The sequence below is a fragment of the Dromiciops gliroides genome, chromosome 6 (genome assembly GCF_019393635.1).
Source record: "Dromiciops gliroides isolate mDroGli1 chromosome 6, mDroGli1.pri, whole genome shotgun sequence".
Lineage (NCBI taxonomy): Eukaryota > Metazoa > Chordata > Mammalia > Microbiotheria > Microbiotheriidae > Dromiciops > Dromiciops gliroides.
Genome location: NC_057866.1, coordinates 165,252,988 through 165,280,810, shown reverse-complemented (window position 1 = coordinate 165,280,810; position 27,823 = coordinate 165,252,988). Strand labels below are relative to the sequence as shown.

The window sequence follows — 27,823 nt, the reverse complement described above, 5'->3', positions numbered from 1 at the left end:
AGAGTTGCTATATTTTTGTAGAAATAGGTTTTTTCCCCCTATTTTTGGGATATAAACCTAGCTGTGGTATTGCTGGATCAAAGGGTATGCACAATTCTATAACCCTTTGGGCATAGTTCCAAATTTTTATCCAGAATGGTTGGATCTGTTCACAACTCCACCAACTGTAGATTAATATTGCTATTATTTTCTCTAAAAGTTAAAATATTTCAGAGGGATATGCAAAGTTTCTGTCTGGTAGCCTTACATTCCTTCCCTTCCCTGGCTCTCAGTTTCCTTTTCTATACTAGATGAACGCTTTTGATTCTGAATGCTGTGAAATCTATGAAAATAGAAATTTTGAAGTAACTCATTAAATTTATTCATATAAAGCTATAGATATTAATAGTCTTTATCTCACCTCAAAAACATTTTTATATCACATTTATGAGATTTAGTACTGCTTTGTGCTTTTTTGTTTCTTATATATTGAACATGCTTCCTTTTTTGGTATTCTCTTAATTCTCCAGGTAACTAAAACCATTAGAAAGCCATGATGATTATTTTAGCCAATATTGTAGAGTCAGTCTTATGGCATTAGGAAATGGGTAGTCAATAAAGTTTGTAACAGGTATGAAATGATTGATTCCTGCTTTCTTTTTGCATTCCTTCCTTTTCAAAGTACTGGAATATATTTTGTAATTATTTGGTTGCATTTGTGTTTTTAGGGATTGAAACTTGTAACTCCTTTTTCTTTTTCACCAATACCTTTAGGAGAAAGATAACCAAGATCTGCATATTTATTTTTCATATTGCACTGTTTTGTATTTGTTTGTACGCTACTGAAAGATCGAATTGATTATGAAAGATAGTGGCAATTACTTTCAACTGTTAAAATTCACTTTAGGTCACATTCAGATGTGACTTACTGTGTTGTTTGAAATATTGGGGTGAAGCCTGTTCCTGATATATTGCTACTTTTAAATTAGAGGCCATTGCACCGGTTTTTGGCATTAAGAATTTATTAATCATATTATATGTTAGTAAAGAGAGAGCACGTAGCTCAGAGTTCAAAAGCCCTACATTACCTAGATAGAGAGGAGACCGAGGGGGGACATGTGGTTGCCTCCTTCAGTGTTCCAGGCCAAGGGATAGTGCTCCCTTCCTGCCGACCAGAGGAGAGGCGACCCTTACACACTGTTCTAAGCTAATTGGCTAGCATCATTCAAATCTATAGCTTTACTGGACCTGAGGGTGGTCCATATTAAAATGAGTTGAGCTCCAGGTCAGGGCCTTTGCTCTGAGGGCAAAGGCTTTCAGGTGGGTGTGGTTTCTATATCTACTGAGTTAATCTGATCTCTCATGTACCTTTGGGGCTGGCTCTGAGAAACCTGCCAGAGCCCCCGAGTGTGGGGGTCCCTGGGTCCCCCCCCCAAAAAACACTCATCACCAACAATTATTTTCTCACATTATGAAATTATTTAGAGTCATGCTTTCTTTGACAATTATATCTGAAATGGAGAATGTATGCTGAAGTATATCATGATAAATACATTGTCTTTTCATTTTTAGCTACATCCATCTTTACCAATAAAACTTTAAAACTCTTTAGTGAGTGTTATTGAAGGAGATATTGAGAAACCCTTTGAGAAACAACTGGGTGGGTAGGGTATTATAAACAAAAATATTCTTAAATTTGTATCCTCTTCTCCTGAAAGTATGTTATGAATGAAAAGCAGTTTATTTCTAGCAGAAATCAAAGGTGAAATTTTGAAGTTACATGATAACATAGCATAAAACAAAAATCTAGTTCCTCTCATATTTTAATTTCTCACATATTATCTGGTATTTTGCTGTGAAAACTATTTTTTTAGGAGTGTTGGGTAATGTTTGGTTACTTAATAAAAATAGCAAACTGTTTGCCGATTAGATTCAGATTGAGTTGATAAATTAAAAAAACCCAAACCAAACAAAATAGTTTTCCAAAAGAATGAACAGATCAAAAGATTACATGCTAATTTGTTTTAAGTTTAACTACTCTCATCCTAAGTCTCATCACATTTGTCCAGAGGAGCATGATGGGAGATCAAATCCTTGTGGCACTGGCCTCCAGCATCCTTTGGAGACTGCAGTTCATTTGTTATGCACTACAATGTCTAGGAGACCTACCACTTGTTACTTTCCCTCTCGCTGTATTAATCATCAAGTACCTAGGAATAAATTATTTCATTCCTTCTCCCATTTTCTCATCCGCATCCTAATTTCTTTGTCTCCATCTAAACCCCTACCTTTCCCATGCTTCATTCTAACTCTTTCTATCTCTTACACTTTGGAATGGAATTTTATGATAAATTTCTCCTCATTCAATATCCTTTTCTTTCATAATCTCCTTGTTCTTATTGAAACTTGGTTTCAATCAGATGACACTGAATCTTAGATCATCCTTTCTAGCACTGACTTATCTTGACTCACATCACACAACCTAGTGGTTCTCAAGCAGGAGTTACAATGCTTTTTGCTGACCAATCCTACTTTAGTACTTGCTCTTTGCTGTAAAGTCAAGAAGTATTTATTATGCACCTATGCACATATGTGGCAGGCATTGAGCTAAGCATGGAATTCAAAGGAACTCACAGTCTAATGAGGATGGAGTGGAGAGATGTGAAGAATCATGTACAAACAAGATTTGGACAGGATAAATTGTAGATTTTTAAAATATAAAGTTTACAGACATGGATCATTGTATTGCTTAGAATAGTTAACTCTGCAGTGCAGATTGAGATCTCCTGCTCTAAGCTGATATTAAATCACTGGCCACTCTTCACTTAAAATCAGAAACTGAGAAATCAGGAATGTGTCTTATCCTAGGGTCAACAGCCTCTTTAGTCTTGAGTTCTACTTTGGAATCAAGCAATGTCTTAGCCACAGTTGTTATAACCTTTGAATTCTTCCCATTACATTTCTGCTCTCTTTCCTTCCCACTCCCTGCCCCACCCCCCATGGATTTAGTCATATTACTTTCTCTGATCAGAAGCTTACAGTTACTCCCTGTCACTTGAGGTCAAGCAAAAGCTGGATAACCATTTGTCAAATATGTTGTAGAGAAATTTTCTTTCCAGTTATAGATTAGATTAGATACTCTGAAGTCCCCTAAAACTTTGAGATTTTTTCTTTTTGTATGATTTCCCATTACTTCAGTCATAAAATTCAAACTCAGCTTGATAGTCACAGTCTTTAACAGCCCTCAGTCCACCCCACATTAAAAAACCAGATTTTTATTTATAACTTTTGGTTTTGTATTGCCTAGATTACCTCCTGTATGTCTTCCCTATCTAAAGTCTTAGAAAGCTGTCCCTTATAACAAAGAATTATTTTTAAAAAGGAGTAAGAAAAAAATTCAACAAAACAAATTAATATATCGAAAAACTTGATGTTACTGTTAGTGTTCCACACCTGTCTCTGCAAAAATAAAATAAATGGGGGAGAAGTATCTTCTTATATCAGGGCCAGGATTGTTCTTTGTAATTTTGCAACATTTCATTGTTTTTGTGTGTTTGTTTTCCATTTGCACTGTTGTAGTCATTGTATATGTTTTCTTGGATTTTCTTATTTCACTGCATTACTTGTTAGTCTTTTCATGTATTTCTTCATTCAAAATGTTACTCATTTTTGTAGCACAACTATTCCATTAAATTTATATATTACCATTTTTTTATCCGTTTCTGAATTGTTGGGGATCTACTTTGTTTCTAGTTCTTTGATAACAGAAAAGGTACTTTTATAAGTAGTTGTTTTTGTCAGTATCTTTCTTGGGGTATAAGTTTAGCAGTGATATCTCTGGGTCAAAGTGTAGGGATGTTTTAGGTATTTTCTTAATATAATTACAAGTTTCCTTCCTTATATGTTTTTCCTTCCAAGTCCTGTATGCTTCAGCTAGCCTGATGACCCTGTGCCTTCTGAACACATGTTGCATTATTTTGTTTCTGTGCTTGTGCTGAAGTTGCTTGTTCTATATTCTTTGAATGTTCTCTCTGCATTTTTTTTTTTGGTTGGGTTTTTTTTGAGGGGCAATGAGGGTTAAGTGACTTGCTCAGGGTCACACAGCTAGTAAGTGTCAAGTGTCTGAAGCTGGATTTTGAACTCATGTCCTCCTGAATCCAGGGCCAGTGCTTTATCCACTGTACCACCTAGCTGCCCCCTAGAATGTTCTCCTTCCTTTTTCTCCCTCTTCTTTGCTTTCTATTCATCCTTTAACCCTGAAGTCAAATGCTTCTTCTTATACCATTGTCTTCTCTAAATCACCTGGTCACCAGTACATAACCTGTTGATGCAAGCCTCATTATGTATTCTTGTATTATACTTATTTGTACATATTGTATATCATATCCTTCACTAGGCTGTAAGCCTCATAAATACAGGGATTGAGTCTTAGCTAAACTTTGTACCTCCCCAGGCAACTATCATAGTGTTGATTTCATATCATTCTCAGATTTGCTTTCTTATAGCATTTCTTTAATTTTGTCTCTTACTTGCTCAATATTTTATAGAGGCTCCATGTTGCTGAAATGTAAATATCTGTCCTTCATATCCAAGCCCTTTATTTTACTATTTTGGAGGTGATACTTTGCTTACTTGTAGCTTTATTGAGTCTCTAACCATGAGGTCACCAGCCTCTTTCCATTGATTTTGTGGTTGGTTGGTTTGGGGTGTGTGTGTGTGTGTGTGTGCGCGCGTGCGCGCGCGCTTATTTGGTGGTTGCAATTGTAAGGACATATAGTTTGTCATATGAGTACATGGTAGTATCTGTTAGCTATATGCCCCTTTATTTTGGTATTCCCCATAACTTTTTAGGTGCAGGCATAGTAATGAAAACCATTTTGGAAGGTGTACTATAACTACTTGAAGGATCATTAGTAGAACAACAAAAGTAACTTAATGACCCTTGGTGATAAACTGTATAATCCTGGAATCCTTGATGAGAGTGAATAATATACTCTTTATTTGTGATGAATTTTTCTCACTGAAATCATAAGGAAGACACTTTAAAAGGAGAGCCCATAAAACTTTCTCTCTCAACTGCATTTCCATTTCTTATATTTAGGCTTTTCTATCATATATATATATATATATATATACACACACACATCTATATATATGTATGTATATATATACATATATATAATTTTGGGGGGTCTTTTTGGGGGGGGGCAGGGCAATGAGGGTTAAGTGACTTGCCCAGGGTCACACAGCTAGTGAGTGTCAAGTGTCTGAGGCTGGATTTGAACTCAGGTCCTCCTGAATCCAAGGCCAGTGCTTTATCCACTGTGCCACCTAGCTGCCCCCATCATATTTTTTTAATCAGCAAAATGTTTCACCAGAGAAAGGTGAAATAGCAGCAATCAGGTCGTAAGTATAAGAATTATAAGTCATTCATCATATTAGGGTTTGTTTTCCTCTTGATAATGCTTTCAGTCACATGATAATCACTAGTAAGGTAAGATAGGTGGTGCAGCAATTATAGAGTGCCTAGTCTGGAATTAGGGAGATTCAGCTACCTGAGTTCAAATCCAGTTTTAGACACTTACTAGCTGTGTGACCCTGGGCACTTAACTCTGCTTCCCACAGTTCCTTATGAGTAAAATGAGCTGGAGAAGGAAATGACAAACCACTCAATTATTTCTGCCAAGAAAATCCCGATGTGCTCACAAAGAGTTGGACATGACTGAAATGACTGCACAGCAGAGTGATAGCTTTTAGTTACCTTGAATTATTTTGGTTTCCATTTGTCTATTCTTTGGTTAATTTAAAATGGAATTAAGTAATTGACAAAAGCATAGGAAATGTGTCTGATACATTATACAATTCTACTTGTGATAGTTGTCATCAAATTTTTAACTTCATCCACTTTTCGTTTCAAATCATTTTCAAATATTGTTTATAGCAATTACCCACATATCTTTTGGTAGAATATAATTATGGAATACCTGTTGGGAATGACTAAAGCACTTTAAGCAAGCCCCTAGGAATTTACATTCTTACATAGATAAATGAAAGTATGGAAACTCTGTGAAAGTCATTTTTTCAATTAAGTGTTTTTTAAAGTAGAATTCTTTAGCTATTTTCTCTTTTTCAGGAATGGCAGAACTCTATCCAGAAGAATGCAGGGCTTGCTTTTATTGAACTTGTCAATGAAGGAAGGTAATTGTTTCTTTTCTATGTGCATTTTGTTTGAAAATTTTATTACATGTATCATTGTTTCACATTTCTAGATTTTTTGTGTGCTGATTTTGTTCTTTATTATTTTTGTGAGATATTACCTTGAAGGTATACTAATGAAATAAATAACATTATTGTTGGTTATTAAAATGAATAAAATGATAGTCTGTAAAAGTTTGCTATCTGCAAACGATTTCCTAGCTATAAATTCTATCTATAAAATTCTCAAATTTTTGTTACTGTCATGGTGTAGATCTTAGAAATCTTTCTTTGGAAAGTTATCCTTTAAAAAATTTACCTTAATTTTAAACTAAACATGTAACAGAGAGTTTTTTTTATTATGTCTTTCAAGAACTGATAGTATATGTGATGGAAAGATCACCAAATTAGAGGACCTAGATTCTTGGAATGATCTCTGCCATTAGCTCATGAATGTCAAGAATTAAGAAAAGAAAGACAGCATATGTTTGAAAGACCTTAGTCAAGTCTCTTCCTCTGGGCTTTTGTGTTTCCTCATCTGTGAAATGAAGGATATTGAGTATTCCATATCAAACAGATGTTACTTTCGCATCTGATTGAAGCTCCCTGTTGCATGGCATCCTGCTACTTCTTTTGTTAGTCTATTCCATTTTGCTTAGCTGTATTTTACTTTTTTTTAAACTAAAACAAAATTTAGCTTTTATAATTTCCATTAACTTATAAAAGGGTCACTTATAAGATCAATAAGAGATGGCCAAACCTTCATCTATATAACAAAAATGCTTACAGAAAGTTATCATGAGTTACCTGTCCCGCTGTGCCTCCCCCAAGTCTTTTCATCCTCTTTTTCTTCATTCCATCTCATATGGCATATTGTTAAGGGTCATTGAGTGTCTTGGTGAACTCTCTTGTTTATTTTTTATCTTATCAATAACCTTTTGAAAATATGGTGCCTGGATTGAAGACAGTGCTAGAGATTTGCTATGACCAGACAGAACAGAGTAGTGGGACTGCCACCTCCTTAATTCTGATCACTGTGCAGGTGATATGGCACCTTATTAACCATTAGATGTTTTCTCTTAGATAGTGAGGAGAAAGGGGTGCTACATTGATTTTCAAACAAAATTCATTCAGAAAAATTATGTGCATGTAAAAAAGAGGAAAGAGAAAGGAGTAGACAGGTCTTTATTACAGAAATGAGGGAAGAGGGAAAAGTAAATGTAGCATGAAAAAGAAAGTAAAAGGGGGCTAAGAAAGGAAAAAAAATTAGGAATGGAATAAAATAGAAATATAGAGGACAGTAAAAAAAGGGTTGATTTTTCTGTTGGCTTTGTAAAACATTGGACTTCTGTATAAATACATTTGATAGTCCAAAACAAGGTGGGTTAACTGGAAGGATTTTCCATTTTAGAGAATTGTCCTTTGAGGGTTTTTGTTATCATAGAACTTTTCATAATCATCAACCCAAAGTAGCCTTATTACAAAAAAAGAAATCCCTAAGCTAAATCTAGAATGAAATAAAATAATCTAATAGACTGAGGTGACAAGAGCATACATTGAAGGTATGGAGGATAGTTTGTGCAGTTGTAGAATGATGGGTGAGGCAATGTACTGTTAGAAAGACTGCTAAGTTCCTTGAAGACAAGAATTTGTCTGTCCTTAGATACATCTACATAGTTATAATAAGTGAAACCATGGCAGCTATTGAGATCCCTTAATGAGAGAGCATAGAAAGAGAAGAGAAGGCCCAGGGCAGAAACTTGGGGAACCTGATTGCTAATGGGAGTGACTTGGCTGAAGATCAGTAAAGGAAACTGAGGAGCAGCAAGACATATAACCCAGAAACCAAGAGAGCATGGTATCATGGAAACGTAGAGAGATGAGAGTATCTGGGAAGAGAGAGGGTGACCAATAATGTTCAGGTCTGCAGATAGGTCAAGAAGGATGAGCATGGTAAAAGGCAGTTAGATTGGGTGATGGACAGACCAATTGTAACTTTGAAAAGGTGTGTTTCTTTAATAGGAACAGGGGGCAAGGAATTTCAAGTGGCCTAGCATTCAACAAAGTCTAAATGGTCAAGATGGGGAAGGAAGGAAAATGGACTCTTCAGTTATAATGGACGGGTAAAGAATTGAGGGGTGATAATTATTGAAGTTGCAATGTGAACAACAAAAGGGTTTAGGAAAAGATGAAATGTTTAAAGATTATGATCACATGAAGGAATTGCAGGGAATTTGGAAATGGAAGTAGAATATTTGTGAGTGATTAAAATTAAGATTATTGTCATCTTGGTGAGTAGCTGAGATGTAATGGAGGAGTAGATTATGGGAACTGAGTATAATGAAGAATTTAGATGTTAAGAGTGGAATCAATTACAGACCATGAAATCTATTTGAAGAAAAGTTATTTGTTAAATTTTTATAAAGACAACCAGAGTTGTCTCTATGCCATGTCCCCCTCCCTTTCTCTTCTGTCTTTTCTACTGATCTCTTTTTTTGTCCTTCCTGACTCTTGTATTGTCATCTTTTCATTTTTCCCTTCCATCTCTTTTCTCTTCCACTTGATTCCTGATTCTTTTTGTCATCCCTTTTATTTTTCTTTGTTTCACTTAAAATGCATGGTTTTTAAAACCTGCTTTGCCACAGTTAACCTTCCTTTTTCCTATGGAATATCTCATAACATTTAAATGATTTGAAGACAGTTCCTGGAGTCAGGAGGACCTGAGTTCTAATAAGGGCTTGGACCCTTAGAAGCTGTGTGACTCTGGGCAAGTCACTCAACTCTTATTGACTTTAAAAAACAACAGTTGGGAAACATTTTGTAAAAGTCTCATAACTCTCCATAAATTTAATGTTTTTATTTGAGTTATACGTGATCTTGGTATGTTTGGGAACAATCATAGCCTTTTTTTTCTTGCATCTAGTGGACTAAATCCTTCATTTTTTTTGGAAGGTTTGTTAGCTTAAGAATTAACATTATCTTTATAGGCTATGTTTTTTTGCCTAAATAGCATAAATCATCATTAAATTTCTCATCTATTAAGGTGTAGCAAGAGGGGTAGAATAATACTATTTGTGGAAATGGTGCTTTGAGCCACTTAATTTTTAGTAATGATCACAGAATAGAATGAAGTTAATTTAAGAAATAATTATTACACACAATGAAAAAATTTTGTTCTACATTCACCTGTGTTACCTTGTTGCAATTTAAAACACGATGCAGCCATTCTAATCATTTGAAAAATAACCCCATAATTTAAATCAGTTTTCTTTAAAACCAATTTTCATTGACAATCTAAAGGTATAAATACTAAAAATAAATAGTATTTTGAGGTTAAATATCTTTATGGAAAAATGGATGTTTTCCTGAAGTGGATAGGAATGTTTCAACTACTGGGCCTGATCCCAAGGGCAAGTTGAGTAATAAGAGGGTTTAGTTACAACCTAAAGACCAACTATGTTGTTTCTTATTATGTAGGTCTGACCTGCCCTGACCTCATTTATAGAGTGACTGCTATAAATTTGCCCCTTGATTAATGTTTTATTAGTGTAGATAACATGGGAACCTTCTGTATATGCGTGCAATAGCAATAAGGTCCATCTGGGCTTGATGGGTATCATTAGCAAATCAATTACATAGGTTGGTTGTAGATAGCTGCTGCTTGATAGATATACTCCTCATAACCTCTATCTGTATTGTCACAAGAGTGTTTCTTTATAAAGAAATTTATTTCATGGTGGTGGTGTGGTTTCTCTTTTTAAAAATATTTGGTGAATACGATTGATATAAAGAGATGTCCCTACCTTTTTGCTTGATAAGTAACCCATTATTAATTTATGATTGATACTTTTTTATTATTTACCAGTTACATGTAAAGATAGTTTTCAACATTTGTTTTTCATAAGATTTTTAGTTCCAAATTTTTCTTCCTCCCTCTCTTCTCTCCACCCTCCCCAAAACAGAAAGAAATCTGATATAGGTTATATATGTACAATCACATTAAACATATTTCTGCATTAGTCATGTTGTGAAAGAAGAATCAGAACACAAGGGAAAATCTCAAAAAAGAAAAAAAAAACAACAACTAAAAAGTGGAAACAGTATGGTTCAATCTGCATTCAAAATCCACAGTTCTTTTTGCTGGATGTGGAGAACATTTTCCATCAAGAGTTCTTTGGAATTGTCTTGGGTCATTGCACTGCTGAGAAGAGCCACATCAATTATCACACAGTGTTGCTGTTACTGTGTACAATGTTCTCCTGGTTCTGCTCCTCTCACTTAGCATTAGTCCACTTAAGTCTTTCTAGGTTTTTCTGAAATATGACTGATACTCTAAAGGTGATTTTCCTTTTGCATAGCAAATGTCACTTGACAAGTTTCTAGTAGGCAAGGAATGTTCAGATCTGCAGACAGGTCAAATCTTGGATCCAGAATAATTTCTGTGAGGATTTCATATTTAAAAGCAAGGAATATGATTTTTTTTAGTTATTCAAAATATCAGTTGAATATCTACTATATGAAAAGCACTATGTATGTTGTAGGTGATGCCAAGGTAAGTAAGACATAAGAACCCCTGTCTTTCAGATCTAAATGAAGTTGTAGGCACTATAACATTAATTGATGGAGTCAAAAGAAAATTGGATACTGAGTTGAAACCTCTTGTACTTGATGTCATGTATCCTTTGGACTGAATCTTCTCTTCTTTTAAAAAATTGCATTTATCTATCTATCTATCTATTTATTTATAATTACATGTAAAAATATTTTTTTGATTTCCAAATTTTTCTCCCCCCCCTTTCCTTCACCCTCCTGAAGCCAGCAAGCAGTCTGATATAGGTTATACATTATAATCATGTTAAACATATTTCCACATTAGTGGAAATTAGTTTGTAAGAGAAGAATCAGAACAAAAGGAAAAAATAGCACAGGAAAGACTTAACAGCAGCAACAACAAAAGTGAAAGTATGCTTCAATCTGCATTCAGACCCATAGTTCTTTTTCTGAATGTGAAGAACATTTCCCACCATGGGTCTTTTGGGCATTTTCTTGGATCTTTGTATTGCTGAGAAAAGTTAAGTCTACCACAGTTGATCATCACACAATGTTGATACTGTGTAAAATGTTCTCTTGGTTCTGCTCATTTCACTCAGCATCAATTCATGTAAGTCTTTCCAGGTATTTCTGAAATCCATCTACTTATCATTTCTTACAACACAATAGTATTATTCTATTACATTCATATACCACTACGTGTTTAGCCATTCCCAATTGATGCTTATCCCTTCAGTTTCCAATTCTTTGCCACTGCATTTTTCTTCTTTAGGTGATTTGGTATAGATGAATTTTAAGGTCCTTTCCAGGTCTTATTCTTTTATCCAATCATATTAATTAACTCTTGGCCCTTATGCAAATCATTTAACTTCTCACTGCCTCAGTTTTCTCAAATGTAAGTTGAAGATATTGAACTAGGTAGTCTGAAGTTCTTTCCAGCTCTGTAATTCTATTAATCAACAAAAGCACAAAATACCTTATTAAATATCATATAGACTCTAGTCATGCAATCAAAGAGGATTAGGCTACTAATGCAGGGTTAGCATGATGCTTGATACATAGTCACTAGGTACTCTTTTATCCATTTCTCATAGCTGGGAAAACACTGGGGATCTGGAACATCATGGTGTAGGAGGAAGAGCACTGGATTGTAACAGAGACCTGGCTCTGCTGTGTAGAGAACTAGATAAATCAGTTTCCTCATATGCAAAATGAAAAGGGCTGATTAAATGATTTTTATAACCCTTTCCAGTTAAAATTCTGTGATCCTATGATCTTGAGTGTAGTAAAATGGAAGATAGGAAGTAATATGAGTAAAGACTACTATACGCCGATTCCACCTGGACCTGTATTCCTGACTGAGAAGCCTTCTAGCAGATAGCAAACGAGCAAGCAGTGAAATAGAAATCAGGGCTCCAAGACTAGACACATTACTTTAGGACTTTTACAAGAACCCAAATCCAGCTCATTTCAGTGGATACTCTCAAGACCTGGAATGGAAGATTTATGTGTGCTGATTTTGGTCTATGTAAGTCCCTGTGGCCATCAGATCACGCCTACAACTTTCAGAATCCTTTCCAAGATCCTGGAGTTTCCTCTGGAAATTCTCCTGTTGCTGGATCCTCCATTGGATCCTATGGCAATTCAGCATCCTGTAGTGCTCAGCTGCCACCAGGAAACTTGCTCATGAAAGTGCAAATGGAGAAGTAGAGGTCATTTCTCCTCAACCAGGCATGTCACTTTGGGGACTTTTACCAGATGAGCCTAAACCTGGCCCTTTTTTGGGTGGATATCCTCAAGTCCTAAAATAGAAGACAAGGTGGTGTGGGGCTTAGGCACCTGTCTCCCCAGCGTTAAGTACATCACCACTCTCAGAACCAGTCCCCAGAAGTTGGCTTCTCCTCTGGCCACTTCTTTACTTGGCTCTCCTGTTGCCTGTCATTTCCTGGATCTTATGGGAAATCAACAACATCCTCTATTGCCATACCACGCAAACCATGAAACATAGTCATGAAAGAACATAATTGGTGTTTATATAAATATAAACTAGTAAGGATTGGTCTCGAGCCCCTGCTCCTGTTTTTACTCCTAATGGCTCCAGCAGCTTCCTCCATGTTCAACTCAGAGGCCAACCAGATCATGACAAGTTTCAATAGTGGCTTGTAAAAAATTTCTCTCTCTGGCTCTGCCTTTCCATCAAGTATAGAGAAAGCCTGAAGCAACTTCTCCGGCATGTCACTCTTATCATTCAGTCTTATCCTGATGGAGGAATTTCTCAAGACACCACTGCCAATTTCATATGAAAAAGCATGGATCCAAAGAAGAGATATGAGAAGTTACCACCACCCCCCTTCCTTTGCAGAGGGCAGTAGTTGTGAAACGTTGCATCTACTTGACGATTTTTTTCTATGTATTGATCAATTTTTGCTGATTTTTTCCCCATTTTACCCCATTTGCAATTAATATCATTTGTTGCATAGGATGGCTCTCTCAGAGAAATGCTAGTGATGGGGGAAAAAGATCAATGAAATGTGCTTTTTAAAAAAGGCACCCTGGGGGCAGCTAGGTGGCACAGTGGATAGAACACCGGTCCTGGATTCAGGAGGACCTGAATTCAAATCCAGCCTCAGACACTTAACACTTACTAGGCAAGTCACTTAACCCCAATTGCCTCCCCCTCCCCCCCAAAAAAGACTACTATACTTAGAAGACCTGGGTACTGATGTTGATTCTACTACTAATTAGCTTGTGTTACCTTGACAAATGATCAATTAAACAAAAATTTGTTAAGTGCCTACTGTGTTCCCTGCTCCGTGTTAAGTGCTGGGAACACAAAAAGAGGCAAAAGATAGTCCTTGTCCTCAAGGAAGAAGCTCATAGGCTAAAGGGGGAGACAAAAAATGTATAAACAAGCTATATACAAGATAAATAGAAAATTAGTAACAGAAGAAAGGCATTAGAGTTCTGAGAGATTGGGAAAAGCTTCCTGTAGAAGATGGGATTTTAGGGGCAGCTAGGTGGCAAAGTGCATAAAGCACTGGTCCTGGATTCAGAAGGACCTGAGTTCAAATCCAGCCTCAGGCACTTGACACTTACTGGCTGTGTGACCCTGGGCAAGTCACTGACCCTCATTGCTCCGCCAAAAAAAAACAAAAAGAAGAAGAAGAAGAAAAGAAGACAGGATTTTAGCTGGAACATAAAGGAAGCCAGAGAAATTGGTGGATTGAGATGAGGAGGGAGAGCATTCCAGGCATGGGGGACATCCAGTGAAAGTGCCAAGAGGAGTGTTTTGATTCTGGAGCAACAAGAAGGCCAGTGTCACTGGATCAAGGAGTATGTGGCAGGGAGTAAGAGGTAAATAAGACTAGAATGGTAGAGATCTGGGTTATAAAGGACTTTGGATTCCAAATAGAAGATTGTTTTTGGTCTTGGAGACAGTAGAAATTTAATGGAGTTTATTGCAGTGTGTATGTCTGTATGTGTCTGCGCGCACGCGCGCACACGCTTGTGAGAGACAGACAGAGACAGAGATAGACATGGTCAGACCTGTGTTATGGGTTATTCATTTTAGTGGCTGAATGGAAGATGGATTAGAGTTGGAAGAGAATTGAGACAGGTGTACCAACTAGCAGTACTGCAATAGTGATTGGTGCAGGATAAAAACTTAGTTGTTTTAATTTAATTTCTCTTATTCATACTTTAAAGCATTATTCATGTAATTAATAGTGTAGAATTATATTTTTTTAAATGACTTTAACTTAATTCTATGACTAGTGGCAAGTCACTTAACTGCTGTGAGCTTCCATTTTCTTATCTGTAAATGGGCATAGTAATACTTAGCTCATTGGATTCTTGCAAAACTCAAATAAGAGCTCCATAATTTGTAAAGTCCTTTGCAAATCATTAAAGCAGTGTATAAATGTCAGTGTTGAATGATTTGGAAATGCCAATATATTACTATGTCCCAGCGTCTAGAGCAGAAGATAAAATGGAAGTACATCCATTTTTTCCCAACAGAATTGTTCAGAACCTAATCATATACGGCAAAGAGAAATGATTTTTGTTTGTTTCTTTGTGATTGGTATCAGCCTGTGTTGACCCATTTCCATAAACAGAAGGACACTGAAGAGTGCTTTTATAAACTTCTTTATGGTCCTGTAAAATTTGCAATTCTGTACAATATGTTTATGTACCAGAATAAGAGTTATTGTGCAACAAGACAAAGTAACAAAGTAACACACCCAACAACTGAAACTGAAGATTTTAAATATTTGCTTCATGTTCGTGGATTTTTTTTTTCACTTTTTTGTTATTTCAATACAGGGGTTCTTGTACAGGGATTGTAATATGCTTTCAAAATAACTATGTTATTGGATTTCCTCTTTATTGAAAACTTTTATTTCTAAGAGGACACAGTTCTTCAGCATCACTGGACAAAATGGGTCATGAACGCAGATACTTAGATTGAAACAAGCTATATGATCTTGTAGCCAATTGATGCAATATTTAAACTCAGTAAGAAGACTAGTGTAATGGATGGAAAGCTACCCTTGGAGTAAAGAAGACGAATTCAAATTCTACGTCCGACACATTTTGGCTGAATGCATATGGTCAAGTATACCTCTTAGTGTCTAACCCAACTCTCTCAGACTCTTTTAAGTTATAGATGGTTTGCTAATCTTCATTTATGGAATGAATTTCCTCATTACAATCTTCCCATACTGATAACATCAAAAATACAGAAGCTGCCCTTTTCACTCTCAAATAAGATATTATCCTTTGAGTTTTCCTGGTGTTAGGGATAAAAACAAATGCAAATGAAAAATAAATGCATTAAGCACTTAAGAAGTTGAAGAGTATTAGTTTACCTGTGTAAACCATACTGCACATGATATATTCCCTTGTCAAAAAACTTACCCTAAGAGAAAGAATAAATTATTGAGTAATATGTTAAATAGCAGTCACTTGTATTCATTAGTTTCCTTTCATACAAATAATACTTCACTTTTGGAAAGTGTTTTAAGAGCTCAAAGTGCTTTATTCACAGCAACCCTGTGAGTTAGATACTGCATATTATCCTCTTTTTATAGGTGAGGAAAGCAAGACTCATGAAACTTTTTCATGATCTGCTTTTGCCCAAGGAACTATTCCAGTCCAAGTCTCCGGATTCCTTCTATCATCATGCTATCCCACGTATAACATCTTAAAACACTTCATTTCTCAGATTTTTATTTTTGATACGTTTGAAATTCAGATTGTTTGATTTAGTCAAGATGATGTAGTTGGTGGTTTATTTCACTTATGCTTAGTACTGCTTTTTGAATAGACCACTGCTTTCTTTTGGTTCTCTGATTCTCAGATAAATGAAGATATTTGTGAATTCATAGTTTTATAATTTTTTTTCACAACAGAAAATAACTAATAGGATCTTCAGTGTTAATTTGGCAAGTATCTACTATATGCATCATTTGAGAACAATAGGCATTTTAGAGAATTCCCTTTATAGATCTCAGTTTTCTTATCTAGTGAATGGTGATATAACAGTATTTGTACTAACATGTGTCAAAGTGGGTAGCTAAGAGGATTAAAGGAGAAAATTTAGGTAATTTTAGTTCTGAGGTAATCTTTATAGCTGTAAGTTGTTGTTTTTTGTCATTTTAGTGTTGTTAATTGCCTTTCTGGATATAAAAGAAGTAAAAGATATACTCTGTTAAGGAATTCTATCATATAATTCTGAAAATAGGTCAAAATTTCATGAACTTAGCAAAAAATGGCACCACTGAATTTTAGAAAAGCAATGGATATGGAAATGGAAGACCATGGTTTTGATTTATTGGTAGAGAAGGCCCTGTGACATAGATTGAAACCAAGAACTGTTTGCCTGAATCAAGGCTGGAACAGGCTTTGAGGAAGTCTTTGGTAGTAAAGATTGAGGCCAGGCTGGTTATTGGAAAGACTCTGGGAAAGAAGATAGTTGCCAGAAAGGGAGTGGCTGGAATCTAGGGTTGGTGCTGGGTACTGAGGAATACCCTGGCAAGTCTGAGACTAGGCTGGTACAGGATGCTAGGAAGGCCCTGGGAGGAACACAGTGAGATGACATCACTTATTTGTGGCTGATAGCAAATTTTCTTTCCTTTTCCCTTTTCCCCTTCCCCTTCCCTTTCCCTTTTCTTGTTTCCACTTTTTTTTTCTTCTGGCAACTAAAAATGACTGGGTTTCGAATCAAGGAAGATCTTAGCTGACATCTGAACTTAGGTACTTACTGGCTACGTGACCCTAAGCAAGTCACTTAATCTCTGTTTACCTGTTTACTCATTTGTAAAATAAGAATGATGATAGCAACTATCTCCCAGTGTACATAGCACAATTCCTGCCACATAGTAAGTACTTAATACATGCTTGTTTCCTTCCTTTTTCCTGCCTTCTGAGCTGATACTGATTTTAATCTTCATCTTTCTCTGTAATATTTTACAAAGAATTTCATATTCTAATCCTACATTACCTTAGCTACCACCGATGGCAAGTAGAACAAGAGTGTGCTGGCTTAGTTGGTTTCCTTGAACTTTTGGCTTTCTTATTGTGGGTTATTTTGCATCCATAATACTTTTAAAAAATTGTTATAAAAAGAACAATCCTAGGCAAAAAATAATCAAATATGAGAGATAAATTTTTACATAAGATCTTTGGGTAGTGACAAAATGGAATAAAATTAATTGCCCTCTTGATTTCAGGGTCACATTCATACCAGGATGAACCATTGGAGAAACACTTTGTGAAGGGTCTAGGCAGTATACTGATGTCAAATAGAAGACTTGGTTCTGTATCCTATGGGGTATCATGTCTATATTAAACTTAGAAGTCACTTGTAACACGTCAGTAAGATGCAACTGGCTAGATAGGATGCATCTCTTTCTGTGTATACACACACAGACATACACACACACACACACACACACACAAACTAGCAAGTGCCTTAATAACCAAATATTCATTTATTCATTCTTGCCAAGTTCTGGTTACATAAAAGATCATCACAAATAATGAATAGCAGATAAAACTTATTTATCCAAACATAGAGAAAGTAGCAAAAATAATGAAATTTAGAATGACACCAAATGCCCAGAATGAATGAGCTCTTACTGTAATAAATAACAACTGAGATGGTCTCTGATCTCCCTCTGTGTGAAACTTACTGAAGTCTCTCGGGAGGCAAGCAGGAAATCAGGGACATTTTAAAGAACTGCATTGTTACCCTAAATCTCAACAAGAGAAGCTTCCTTTTTCTTATTCCTGGAGTCATTTTCTTTTCTTTTCTTTTCTTTTTTTTTAAATGAGGAACTTGGGGTTTAGTGACTTGCCCAGGGTCACACAGCTAGTAAGTGTTAAGTGTCTGAGGCCAGATTTGAATTCAGGTCCTCCTGACTCCAGGGCCGGTGCACTATCCATTGTGCCACCTAGCTGCCCGCCAGAGTCACTTTCAATGAGTCTGAAACTATAAGCGATTCTTTTGAAGAAGGAATGAAGACTCAACTTTCTTCTCCAGTGCTTTCAGTACAGTTCTGTCCTTCCTTCATGCTTCAACATTGTGTCAGTATTCTCCCCATTTAGGTGTATTTCATGCATTATTTTCCAGGGTTGGATGAGAAAACCAAGGATACATTCACATTATGTTCCAGGAGAGTTCTTGCATGTGTTTCCCTTTTAACACCTGGAATAGGAAATATATGCTCATAGTTTGTAGTTTTTTTTTTTAGCTAGTAAATTCTTATAGGTTAGAAACCCAGGATACGGTTTTTTTATGGTACAGTAAGTGCCCACTCAGGTTCTTGAGGAGATTCATCTCTTTAGTAATTCAGATTTGGCTTTCCATATTTGAGTCATCAATAGGTACCAGAAAGTAGCCTGCATATTGCATTTTTATTATCTTTTATTCCTCTTCAGTTAAATGTGTGGCTCTTGTTACTAATATGCGAGCTTCATAGTAATTCCATTTGCCTTTGATTATGTGTAGTTAGGACTGCACCAAGATTACAGGTTGGTTTCTACATCAGAAAAACTTGAGTAGTGTCTTTGGGGGTGGGGGCAGGGCAATGAGGGTTAAGTGACTTGCCCAGGGTCACACAAGTCAAGTGTCTGAGGCTGAATTTGAACTCAGGTCCTCCTGAATCCAAGGCCAGTGCTTTATCCACTGCGCCACCTACCTGCCCCTTGAGTAGTGTCTTGAAGAGTGATAATACAGCAAAACATTTTGAAATCCCTGAATAATTATATACATATTACCATATTAATGTGTTTATAGGTTGTTGAGCCAAACCATGAAGGATCACCTAGTAAGAGTTGCAAATGAAGCCGAATTCATTCTGAGCAGACAGAGAGCAGAGGATATTCACAGGCATGCAGAATTTGAGGTAAGATGCCATATTATAGAAAGGGGGAAAATGGGCCACTTTTGCATAGCAACTAAGAGAAGGTGCCAAATAAGCCAATTTTAGCCTGCTCTAAGACTAGAAATTTTAAAGTCTCATCTACATCATTTGTCTTGTGATCAATATAATGTCTAACTTTTTTTTTAGTTTCATTGCATGGTGGTAGTATGATTTGCTATTTTCATTTAAGCTCACAGAAACTGGTTCTGCTACTCTATTTTTAAAAACATGTTGAATTAAGAGAGAAAATGAGGAGAGAAAAAAGTTTTGGGGGCATATAACAAGTCTCAGAGGATTATGATTTTAGAAGTAGAAGGGGTCTTAGAGACTGTTGAGTCCAAATTAGGAAACAGAGTCACAGAGAGGTTAAGTACTTATCAGTTTCATGATGCAGGACTTCTAACTCCAAACCTAGTGCCCTTTTCATTATGTTATGCTCAGGAGAACGGTGAGCCTCTTGATCAAAAATTAAGTGAATCATTGTGATCCTGCAAATAGATATGTAGCAAGGAAATAATATGAAAATGAAAATTAGATGAATTCCTAAACTTCAAACCCTAAGATTTTAATTATGAGTCCTTGTGTCAGAAAACTATTAAAAGACAAATGTGTAAGCTCCTGGAGAGTAGGGATTGTTCCTTTTTTTTGGTCTCTGGCTCATACTAGGTTCTTGACAAATGTTTCTGGATTCATGGATGAGAAACTTCCTCTAACAACTCAAATTAACTGTAATTGACTTAGTGGTCTGGTACACGAAGTTGCGTGCACACACACATGCGCGTGTGCACACACACATATATTAAAAATCTGGATTTGAACATAGATTTTCTTCATTACTGGTTTGGAATTTATGCCTCTGGAATGGATGCACCATTCTATGTGATTTATTAAAGTTAGAAGATGTACATTTAAATATTTAGATTTTCACATTCATTGTGTTTACTCATAAGGTTTTGATTTTTAAAGATGTCAAATTGCAATTTGCTGCAGCTTTTATGGTAGCCTTTGTATTCATTTAATTTCTGGAAAAGAGAAAAATTCTAAAAGCTCAAGGTATGAAGGATAAGATGTTAAAACTATAGTTTTAGCCTAACATTATTTTAAAATGCTAGAGTTAATGATCTTGTATCATTAGCTTAGAGAAGTGGCATTATGTAATAGGAACATCATTAGACTTAGAGTCTGAAATCCTGTATTTGAGTCCTGACTTAAATGCTACTTTTGTGTAACTTTGGGTAATAGACTTAGCTTATTTTAAAGTTCTTTTAGGATTTCTCATCCATAAAATGAGGTTAATAATATTTGTATTATCTACCTTTTTGGATTATAAAGAAATTAACTATTATCAGGTGCCACACAAATGGAAGCTATTATTTTGTTATAATTTTTATTTATACTTAAAGAATAATATTAATTTCTATATCTCATCTAGTCATTTAAATTATACTTTATTTTTTAAATAAACATTTTTATTTTAAGTTTTGAGTTTGTAATTCTATTCCTCCTTGGATTATACTTTATTATAGTTACATGTAAAATACTAATATCAACTTGTGAGAAAATAGTCATTTTGATATTTTGTATATGATGAATTTGTCCTTATTTAATTGACATGATACCATCTTCTTTCCAGTATTGCATAAGCACACACATACACATATGTACACATACATGTATATATGTATAATGAATTAGAACAGGAATATTTTTCAAGGAAATTTTTGGTGGCTGAATTTTTTTATGATAAAAGGTATATTTGACAACTTATGTTCAGCTTAATTTTAACTGTTATTCTGCATAAACATTGGGGGGGCGGGGCAGTGAGGGTTAAGTGACTTGCCCAGGGTCACCCAGCTAGTAAGTGTCAAGTGTCTGAGACTGTATTTGAACTCAGGTCCTCTGGAATCCAGGGCTGGTGCTTTATCCACTGCTCCACCTAGCTGTCCCCAGCATAAACATTTGAATTGCTTCTCATCCTGTGAGTGTTCTAGTTTGTAATTTTAAAAAATCTTGATATTTAAAATAAAACTGTAAGTGCTATGAAATACAGAGCTTGAAGTATATGGGTACATACCTGTATTTAGCATATTACTGAACTGTGTTGTCCTTTAATAACACTTAGAAAGATGAAAGCATATTTTCCTTTGATGCTGTTTATGTTCTAAAGGTCATCTGTGCTGAACCTAGGTTTCATGCTGTGCATTGTTTAATAACATATCTGCACTTCATCTAGAACTACTTACCCCCCTCCAACAAACATAGATTCTGTAACAGTACCATTTGTCCTGTTAAAGTAACTGGGTTGTTTCATTTATTATGTTGTAGGTTCGATGACAGTTTGTAAAACTATGTAGTATATCTCTTTAGTGCACTGCTTAATAATCACTGGAATGGGATATGTATGACATCTTTTGCTCATGATTTATAGAGTAGATCCATTTGTGATATGGCTTCGTTGATCAGATAATAATAGCTGACAGTACATGAATATCTTATTCTCTTTTAAAATTTTATAGCTACAAATGATAGTTTAAAATGGATGGAAATGGGAAAGTATGACAGTGCTTTCATTAGAATAATTTATGAATCAAAATGTTATTTTATCTATGATCCCTATCAAGCATAAGTGCTGAATAAGAATATTACCAAATGATTGTCTTTTTAGGTTTCTTATATAAATTTCAGTTGCTCTTGATAGTAATTTCCTTATATTAGTTTTGCTAATGAGTCTCAGTTTTTGGAACACTGTAATTCACCATCTATAATCTTACAAATAAATGGAAATCATAGTATGACTTAATATTCCATCTTTGAAAAAACAGAAGTAAAAATCTTTTTATGAAATAAAGGCAGTCATTATATTTGGCTAATTCTTTATGCTTTTTTTCAAAGGAGGAGATGTATTCTTATAAAATTTCCGCAAGTCCTTATTTGTTTGAAAGAATTTACCTGCTTTCTAGCTCTCCTTAGGTATTATCTTCCCTTATTACCATGTAAATTTTTTTGAGTATAGGAAACTGTCTTTTGTTGCTTGTATTTCTATCTTCAGTCCTTAGCGTAACACTCAACACATTGTGAGTGCTCTTTCTCTGTGTCTTCCTCTTTTTTGCCCTTCTTCTCCCTCATTCTTTCCCTTTCTGTCTCCTTTCCTTTCCTCATTCTTCTCTTCTTCCTCTTTCTGTACCCTCTTTTTTACTCTCCTGTTTTCCCTCTCCATTCTTTCCTTCCCCACTGGAGAGACCTTTTAAAAAAGCAACTGTATAATAGCATTTTGGTCAAACCTTTCTTGCATACGATGATGAACTCTTTCCCAGATAGTCTTAATTTACCTTAAATGGTTCAGTAATTTTGGTTTCAAATAGAAAATTAAAATAGTAATTTAATATTGAATATTTATGAACAAACTATTTATTTTCATCTTAATCCAACAAGTCATTATTGACTACTGATTTGGTGGGAGTCAGTATGCATTGTGCAGGCTTTTAGGTTTTCAAAGTGAACTATACATAATTTCTATTCTCAAAGTCATTAAAGTTGGGTGGCAACAAGAAGGCATAGACACAGACGAGTACATGCCTACATTGATTGATAAGTACTAAAGGATAAGCATAAATAAAGTACCCTGAGAGTTATAGGGAGGGATTTAGTTATGGGCAAATTGGGAATAATTTTTATTGAGGAGATAGCATTTGTACTACCTCCTTTTTTCAGTATCTAGGAAATTCTCAGTTGTAGAGGTAGATAAAGAATATTCTAGGCAGAAAGAATAGCATTACCAAAGTAGAGAAAATGTTTGGTAATTGTTAGGAGAATGATTATTAATATATTTTAATATCTTCTTTGTGGCATTTCACACTGTTTAACAGTGGAGTGAAAAACAACTGAGAGAGTCAGTGTTACAGGTGACATTGACAAACACATCAATACACTATTTGATCTTTGAATGTGTCCTACTGTTCTGCAAAGTAGTTCAGAATTTTACTAAAAAAGTTACTAAAATGGATGTACTCTTTGACCCAGACTAAACTCATAACCCAGACAGGTCAAAAGAATAAGTAAAAGTTCTATGTGCACCAAAATATTCTTAGCAGCATTTTTTTTTGATGGTAGCAGACAAGTGAAAACAGATGTCAACTGAATGAGAAATAGCTAAGTATAATATTAATAATAAGTACTTTTATATAAAGCAGCTAGATGGTTTAGTTGATAGTGTGCTGGTCCTGAAGTCAGGAAGACCTGAGTTCAAATCTAGCCTCTGACATTTACTAGCTGTGCAATCCTGGGCAAGTCATTTAACCTCTGTTTGCCTTAATCCATTGGAGAAGGAAATGGCAAACTGCTCCAGTATCTTTGCCAAGAAAACCCCATGGACAGTATTCGTGTGCTATGATCCATGGGGTCATAAAGAGTCAGACATGACTAAACAGCAGCAACAAACTTTTACATACCATTTAAAGTTTACAATGTTTTTTACATGTGTGAATTCATTTGATCCTCAGAATGACCCTGTAAGACAACCCCCATTTTACAGATGAGGACACTGAGGCTATGAGAAATGATTTTTCCTGGGTCAAAGAGTTAATCAGTACTTTTGAATGGGAAGGGTCACCATATGAATAAACATGTCTGGAAGGATGACCTCAGCTAGAACTGTTATAGTCTAAAGAATACTGAATTTTTCTTCAGATCTCTAAAGCCAAATTCTAAGTTCTAAGCCAAGTTCTGGTGCTTATTATAGGTGTGATATTGGACCAGTTAATTAACCTCTCTGAGCCTTGGTTTCCTTAATTGTAAAATAACAACAAATATTATTAATATTTCTTTTATCTCTAGATCCTATGAACTAGTTTTTTCTGCCTTTTATAAGTTCATGCTCTTTCTACTTCTTTACTCAATAATTCTATTTAAAAACAAAAAAAGCACTCAGAGGTTGAAGGTAGGATGGTGTATTAGAGGCATTCCAGCTGAATTCTTTCAACTTTCCCTTCCAAACAACTTTACAATAACACCTAAAATAAAATTTCGAGTGGCAAAGCCAACAAAAGTTCAGGGTGAGAAAATTTTCCAGTCTAAGAAAACTTAGGAGGTCAGTAGCAGGATAAGTTTGTGACCCTGGAGTAGAAGCCTGTTTGGAGCCTACCCACAAAGTGGGAGCCACAGCAGCTTTGGGAGCTCTCAATCCAGAGATGGTAAGGGGGTCAGAAAACAGGTCAGAAAGAGATTACAGGGGGCCTTTTTCTGACATGGTATAGCTGGCACTGATTGATCATGTTATTGCCTATATGCAATTCAGGGTCACTGTTCTAGGGCAGAGAGGAGCAATGGGGGTTGATCACAAGGGAACAAGTGTCCTGGTCACAGGTATAATCAGGATTACACAAGATTTAGTAGTGTCCATGGTAAAGGAGTAGAGAATTTGGAATATGATTTTCTGGATGGCAAAGGAGCTAAGATTACAACCAAGAATCATCTACCCAGCAAAATTTAGTATAATCCTTCAGGGGAGAAAATGGATATTTAATGAAATAGAAGACTTTTGAGCATTCCTGATGAAAAGATTAGAAGTGAATAGAAAATTTGACATTGAAATAGAAGACTCAAGAGAAGCACAAAAAGGTGAACATAAAAGAGTAATTATAAGGGACTTACTGAAATTAAGCTGTTTACATTCCTATATGCGAAGATCATATATGTAACAATAAGACCTTTATCAATATTAGGGCAGTTAAAAGGAGTTTACATAGACAGAGGGCATGGATATGTGTTGATTCTGTTGGATTGATCTCCATAAAATATGAAGATATAAGAAAGATGCACTGGGGGAAGGGGAAAGGGAGAGGTAAAATGGAAGAAATTGTCTCACATAAGAGGTATGGAAGAACTTTTATAGTGGGGAGAGGAAAATGTCAGGTTAGTGAGCAAATCTTGAACCTCATTCTCATTCCAGTTGATTGAAAGAGGGAAGACAGTATAGATATACTCACTTGTTCATAGAAATGTAACTTACCCAATATGGAAATAGGAAGGGATGGGGTTAAGAGGAAGGGGGGAGATGATAAAAGGAAGTACAGGTTAAGGGAGGCAGTGCTTAGAAGCAAAATAGGCTTTTGAGGAGGAAAGGATAAAAATAGAGAAAAAACAGAAGAAAAATAGGATGGAGGAAAATATAGTCATCTTAACTGTGAATAAGAATGGCATGTGCTCACCAATAAAACAGAAGTAGATAGTAGAATGGTTTAGAAACCAGACTCTAACAATATGTTGTTTACAAAAGATACACTTGAAACAGAACAACACATATAGAATTAAAATAAAGGGTTTCAGCAGAAACTCACATGCTTCAGCTGTACTAAAAAAAGTCAATGTCTCAGACAAAGCAAAAGCAAAAATAAAGCTAATTAAAAGTGATAATCAGGGAAACTTCATTTTCCTAAATAGTACCATGGACAATGAAATAATATTAAAAAATTTTATAACAAGTCCCTTTGGTCAAGGCTTCATTTTAAAAATGTTTACTGAGAATGATGGTAAAAACAGGTACACTAATTAACTGTTTGTAGAGCATTAAACTGGTCAAATCATTCTAGACACCAATTTGGAATTAAGCACAAAGGGCTATAAAACTATTCTTTGACCCAACACTATACTACTAGGTCTGTAGATTGAAGAAAAAAGAAAAGGGCTTATATGTACAAAAATATTTATAGCAGCTCTTTGTCATGGCAAAGAATTGGAAATCAAGGGGACATTCATCAGTTTGGCCATGACTGAACAAGTTGTGGCATATTATTGTAATGGAGTACTATTGTACTGTTGGAATTGATGAGGTAGGTGGTTTTAGAAAAACTTGCAAGATCTAGAAGAACTGATGAAAAGTGAAAAGAAAAGAACAGGGAGATCATTGTGCATAATAACAATAGTGTTATAATGATGATCATCTGAAAGACTTGGTTACTCTGATCAATACAAGATCCAAGATAATACTGAAGGGCTTATGATAAAAAAAATGCTATTCACCTCCAGAGAGAGAACTGATAAACCCTGAATGCAAATTGAAGTATAATTTTTTCACTTTATTTTTCTTGCTTTAAAAAATATGGCTATTATGGAAATGTTTTGCATAATTTCACACGTGTAATTGATATACTGCTTGCCTTCTTAGTGGGTGGGAGGGAGGGAGTTTGGAACCACAAATTTAAAAAAGAAGAATTTTTAAGTAATAATTTTTTGGGGGAAAAAAGCTCTAGCAATACAGCAAACCCTTATTCCCCCCCCCCAGTCCATTTCTGTTAAGTACAATAAGGGCCTGAGATAATAGCCATTTGTAACATACATATGGGTTGTTTTTTAGATATTTGTATAATGGGGGCTCTTTCTACTCTGTAACATGCAATTTTTATTTCAAAACTCTTAAGAACTCCATTTTTCTTACCATAACTCTTGCCAATGAATTTGGTGATCTTTCTGAGCAAAGGCATGAGCCCAGATGAAACCTTAGGTTTTGTAAGTTGTCATGCATGATAAAAACTCATTAGAAATGTTTTAATGTGGGCACAGCTAGGTGGCACAGTGGATAAAGCATGGGCCCTGGATTCAAGAGTACCTGAGTTCAAATCCGGTCTCAGACACTTGACACTTACTAGCTGTGTGACCTTGGCTAAGTCACTTAACACTCATTGCCCCACCGGGCCCCCCCCCCATAAATGTTTTCACGTATTGTAGTCTAGACATTTCAGAGTGAAGAGAAGACTTAAAAGACATGGATGCATCACTATCATCTCAACTCACTGGAACTTAGTCACTTTTTACAATCTTTGTTGTCAGTGCAGCGGCAATTCTTGCCCTTTTCAAGGCAAAATTCTTTTTTTTTTTTTTTTTTACATATAAGGTATTTTATTTTTTCCGTTACATGTAAAGATAGTTCTCAACTTTTGTTTATACAAGCTTTACAATTTCAGATTTTTCTCCCTCCGTCCCCTCCCTCCCCCTTCCCCTAGACAGCAAGTAATCTGATATAGGTTATATCTATATATCTATATACATATACATATACATATATATATATATATATATGCACACATATATATATCCATAATAACATTAATCCTATTTCTGCATTAATCCTGTTATAAGAGAAAAAATCAGGGCAGTAATGCAAAACCTCAAAATAGAAAAAAAAAAAAACAACAGCACCCAAAACAAAAGAAATAGTATGGTTCAATCAGCATCTATACTCCACAGTTCTTTTTTTTTTTTTTCTTGGATTTGGAGATCCTCTTCTATCATGAGTTCCCTGGAACTCTTCTGTACCATTGCATTGGTGAGAAGAATATAGTCCATCACAGTAGGTCAACACTCAATGTTGATGATACTGTGTACAATGTTCTTCTGGTTCTGCTCATCTCACTCATCATCAGCTCACAACCCTCCAGGTTTCTCTGAACTCCTCCTGCTCATCATTTCTTACAGCACAATAGTATTCCATTGTATTCATATACCACAACTTGTCCAGCCATTCCCCAATTGATGGGCACCCCCATAACTTCCAATTCCTTGCCACCACATAAAGAGCAGCTATAAATATTTTTGTACATGTGGGTCCCTCTCCCCTTTCCATGATTTCTTTGGGAAAAAGACCTAAAAGTGGAATTGCTGGGTCAAAGGGTATGCAC

At 35.5% G+C, this 27,823-nt stretch overlaps 1 protein-coding gene across 1 annotated transcript in view; it reads left to right on the top strand.

Moving 5' to 3' along the window:
• LRBA (LPS responsive beige-like anchor protein) overlaps window positions 1-27,823 on the top strand; it is a 762,673-nt gene that overhangs the window by 284,936 nt on the left and 449,914 nt on the right. The window contains 2 exon segments of the mRNA XM_043969784.1: window positions 6,113-6,177; window positions 19,025-19,133. Coding sequence (XP_043825719.1) covers window positions 6,113-6,177; window positions 19,025-19,133 — 174 coding nt within the window.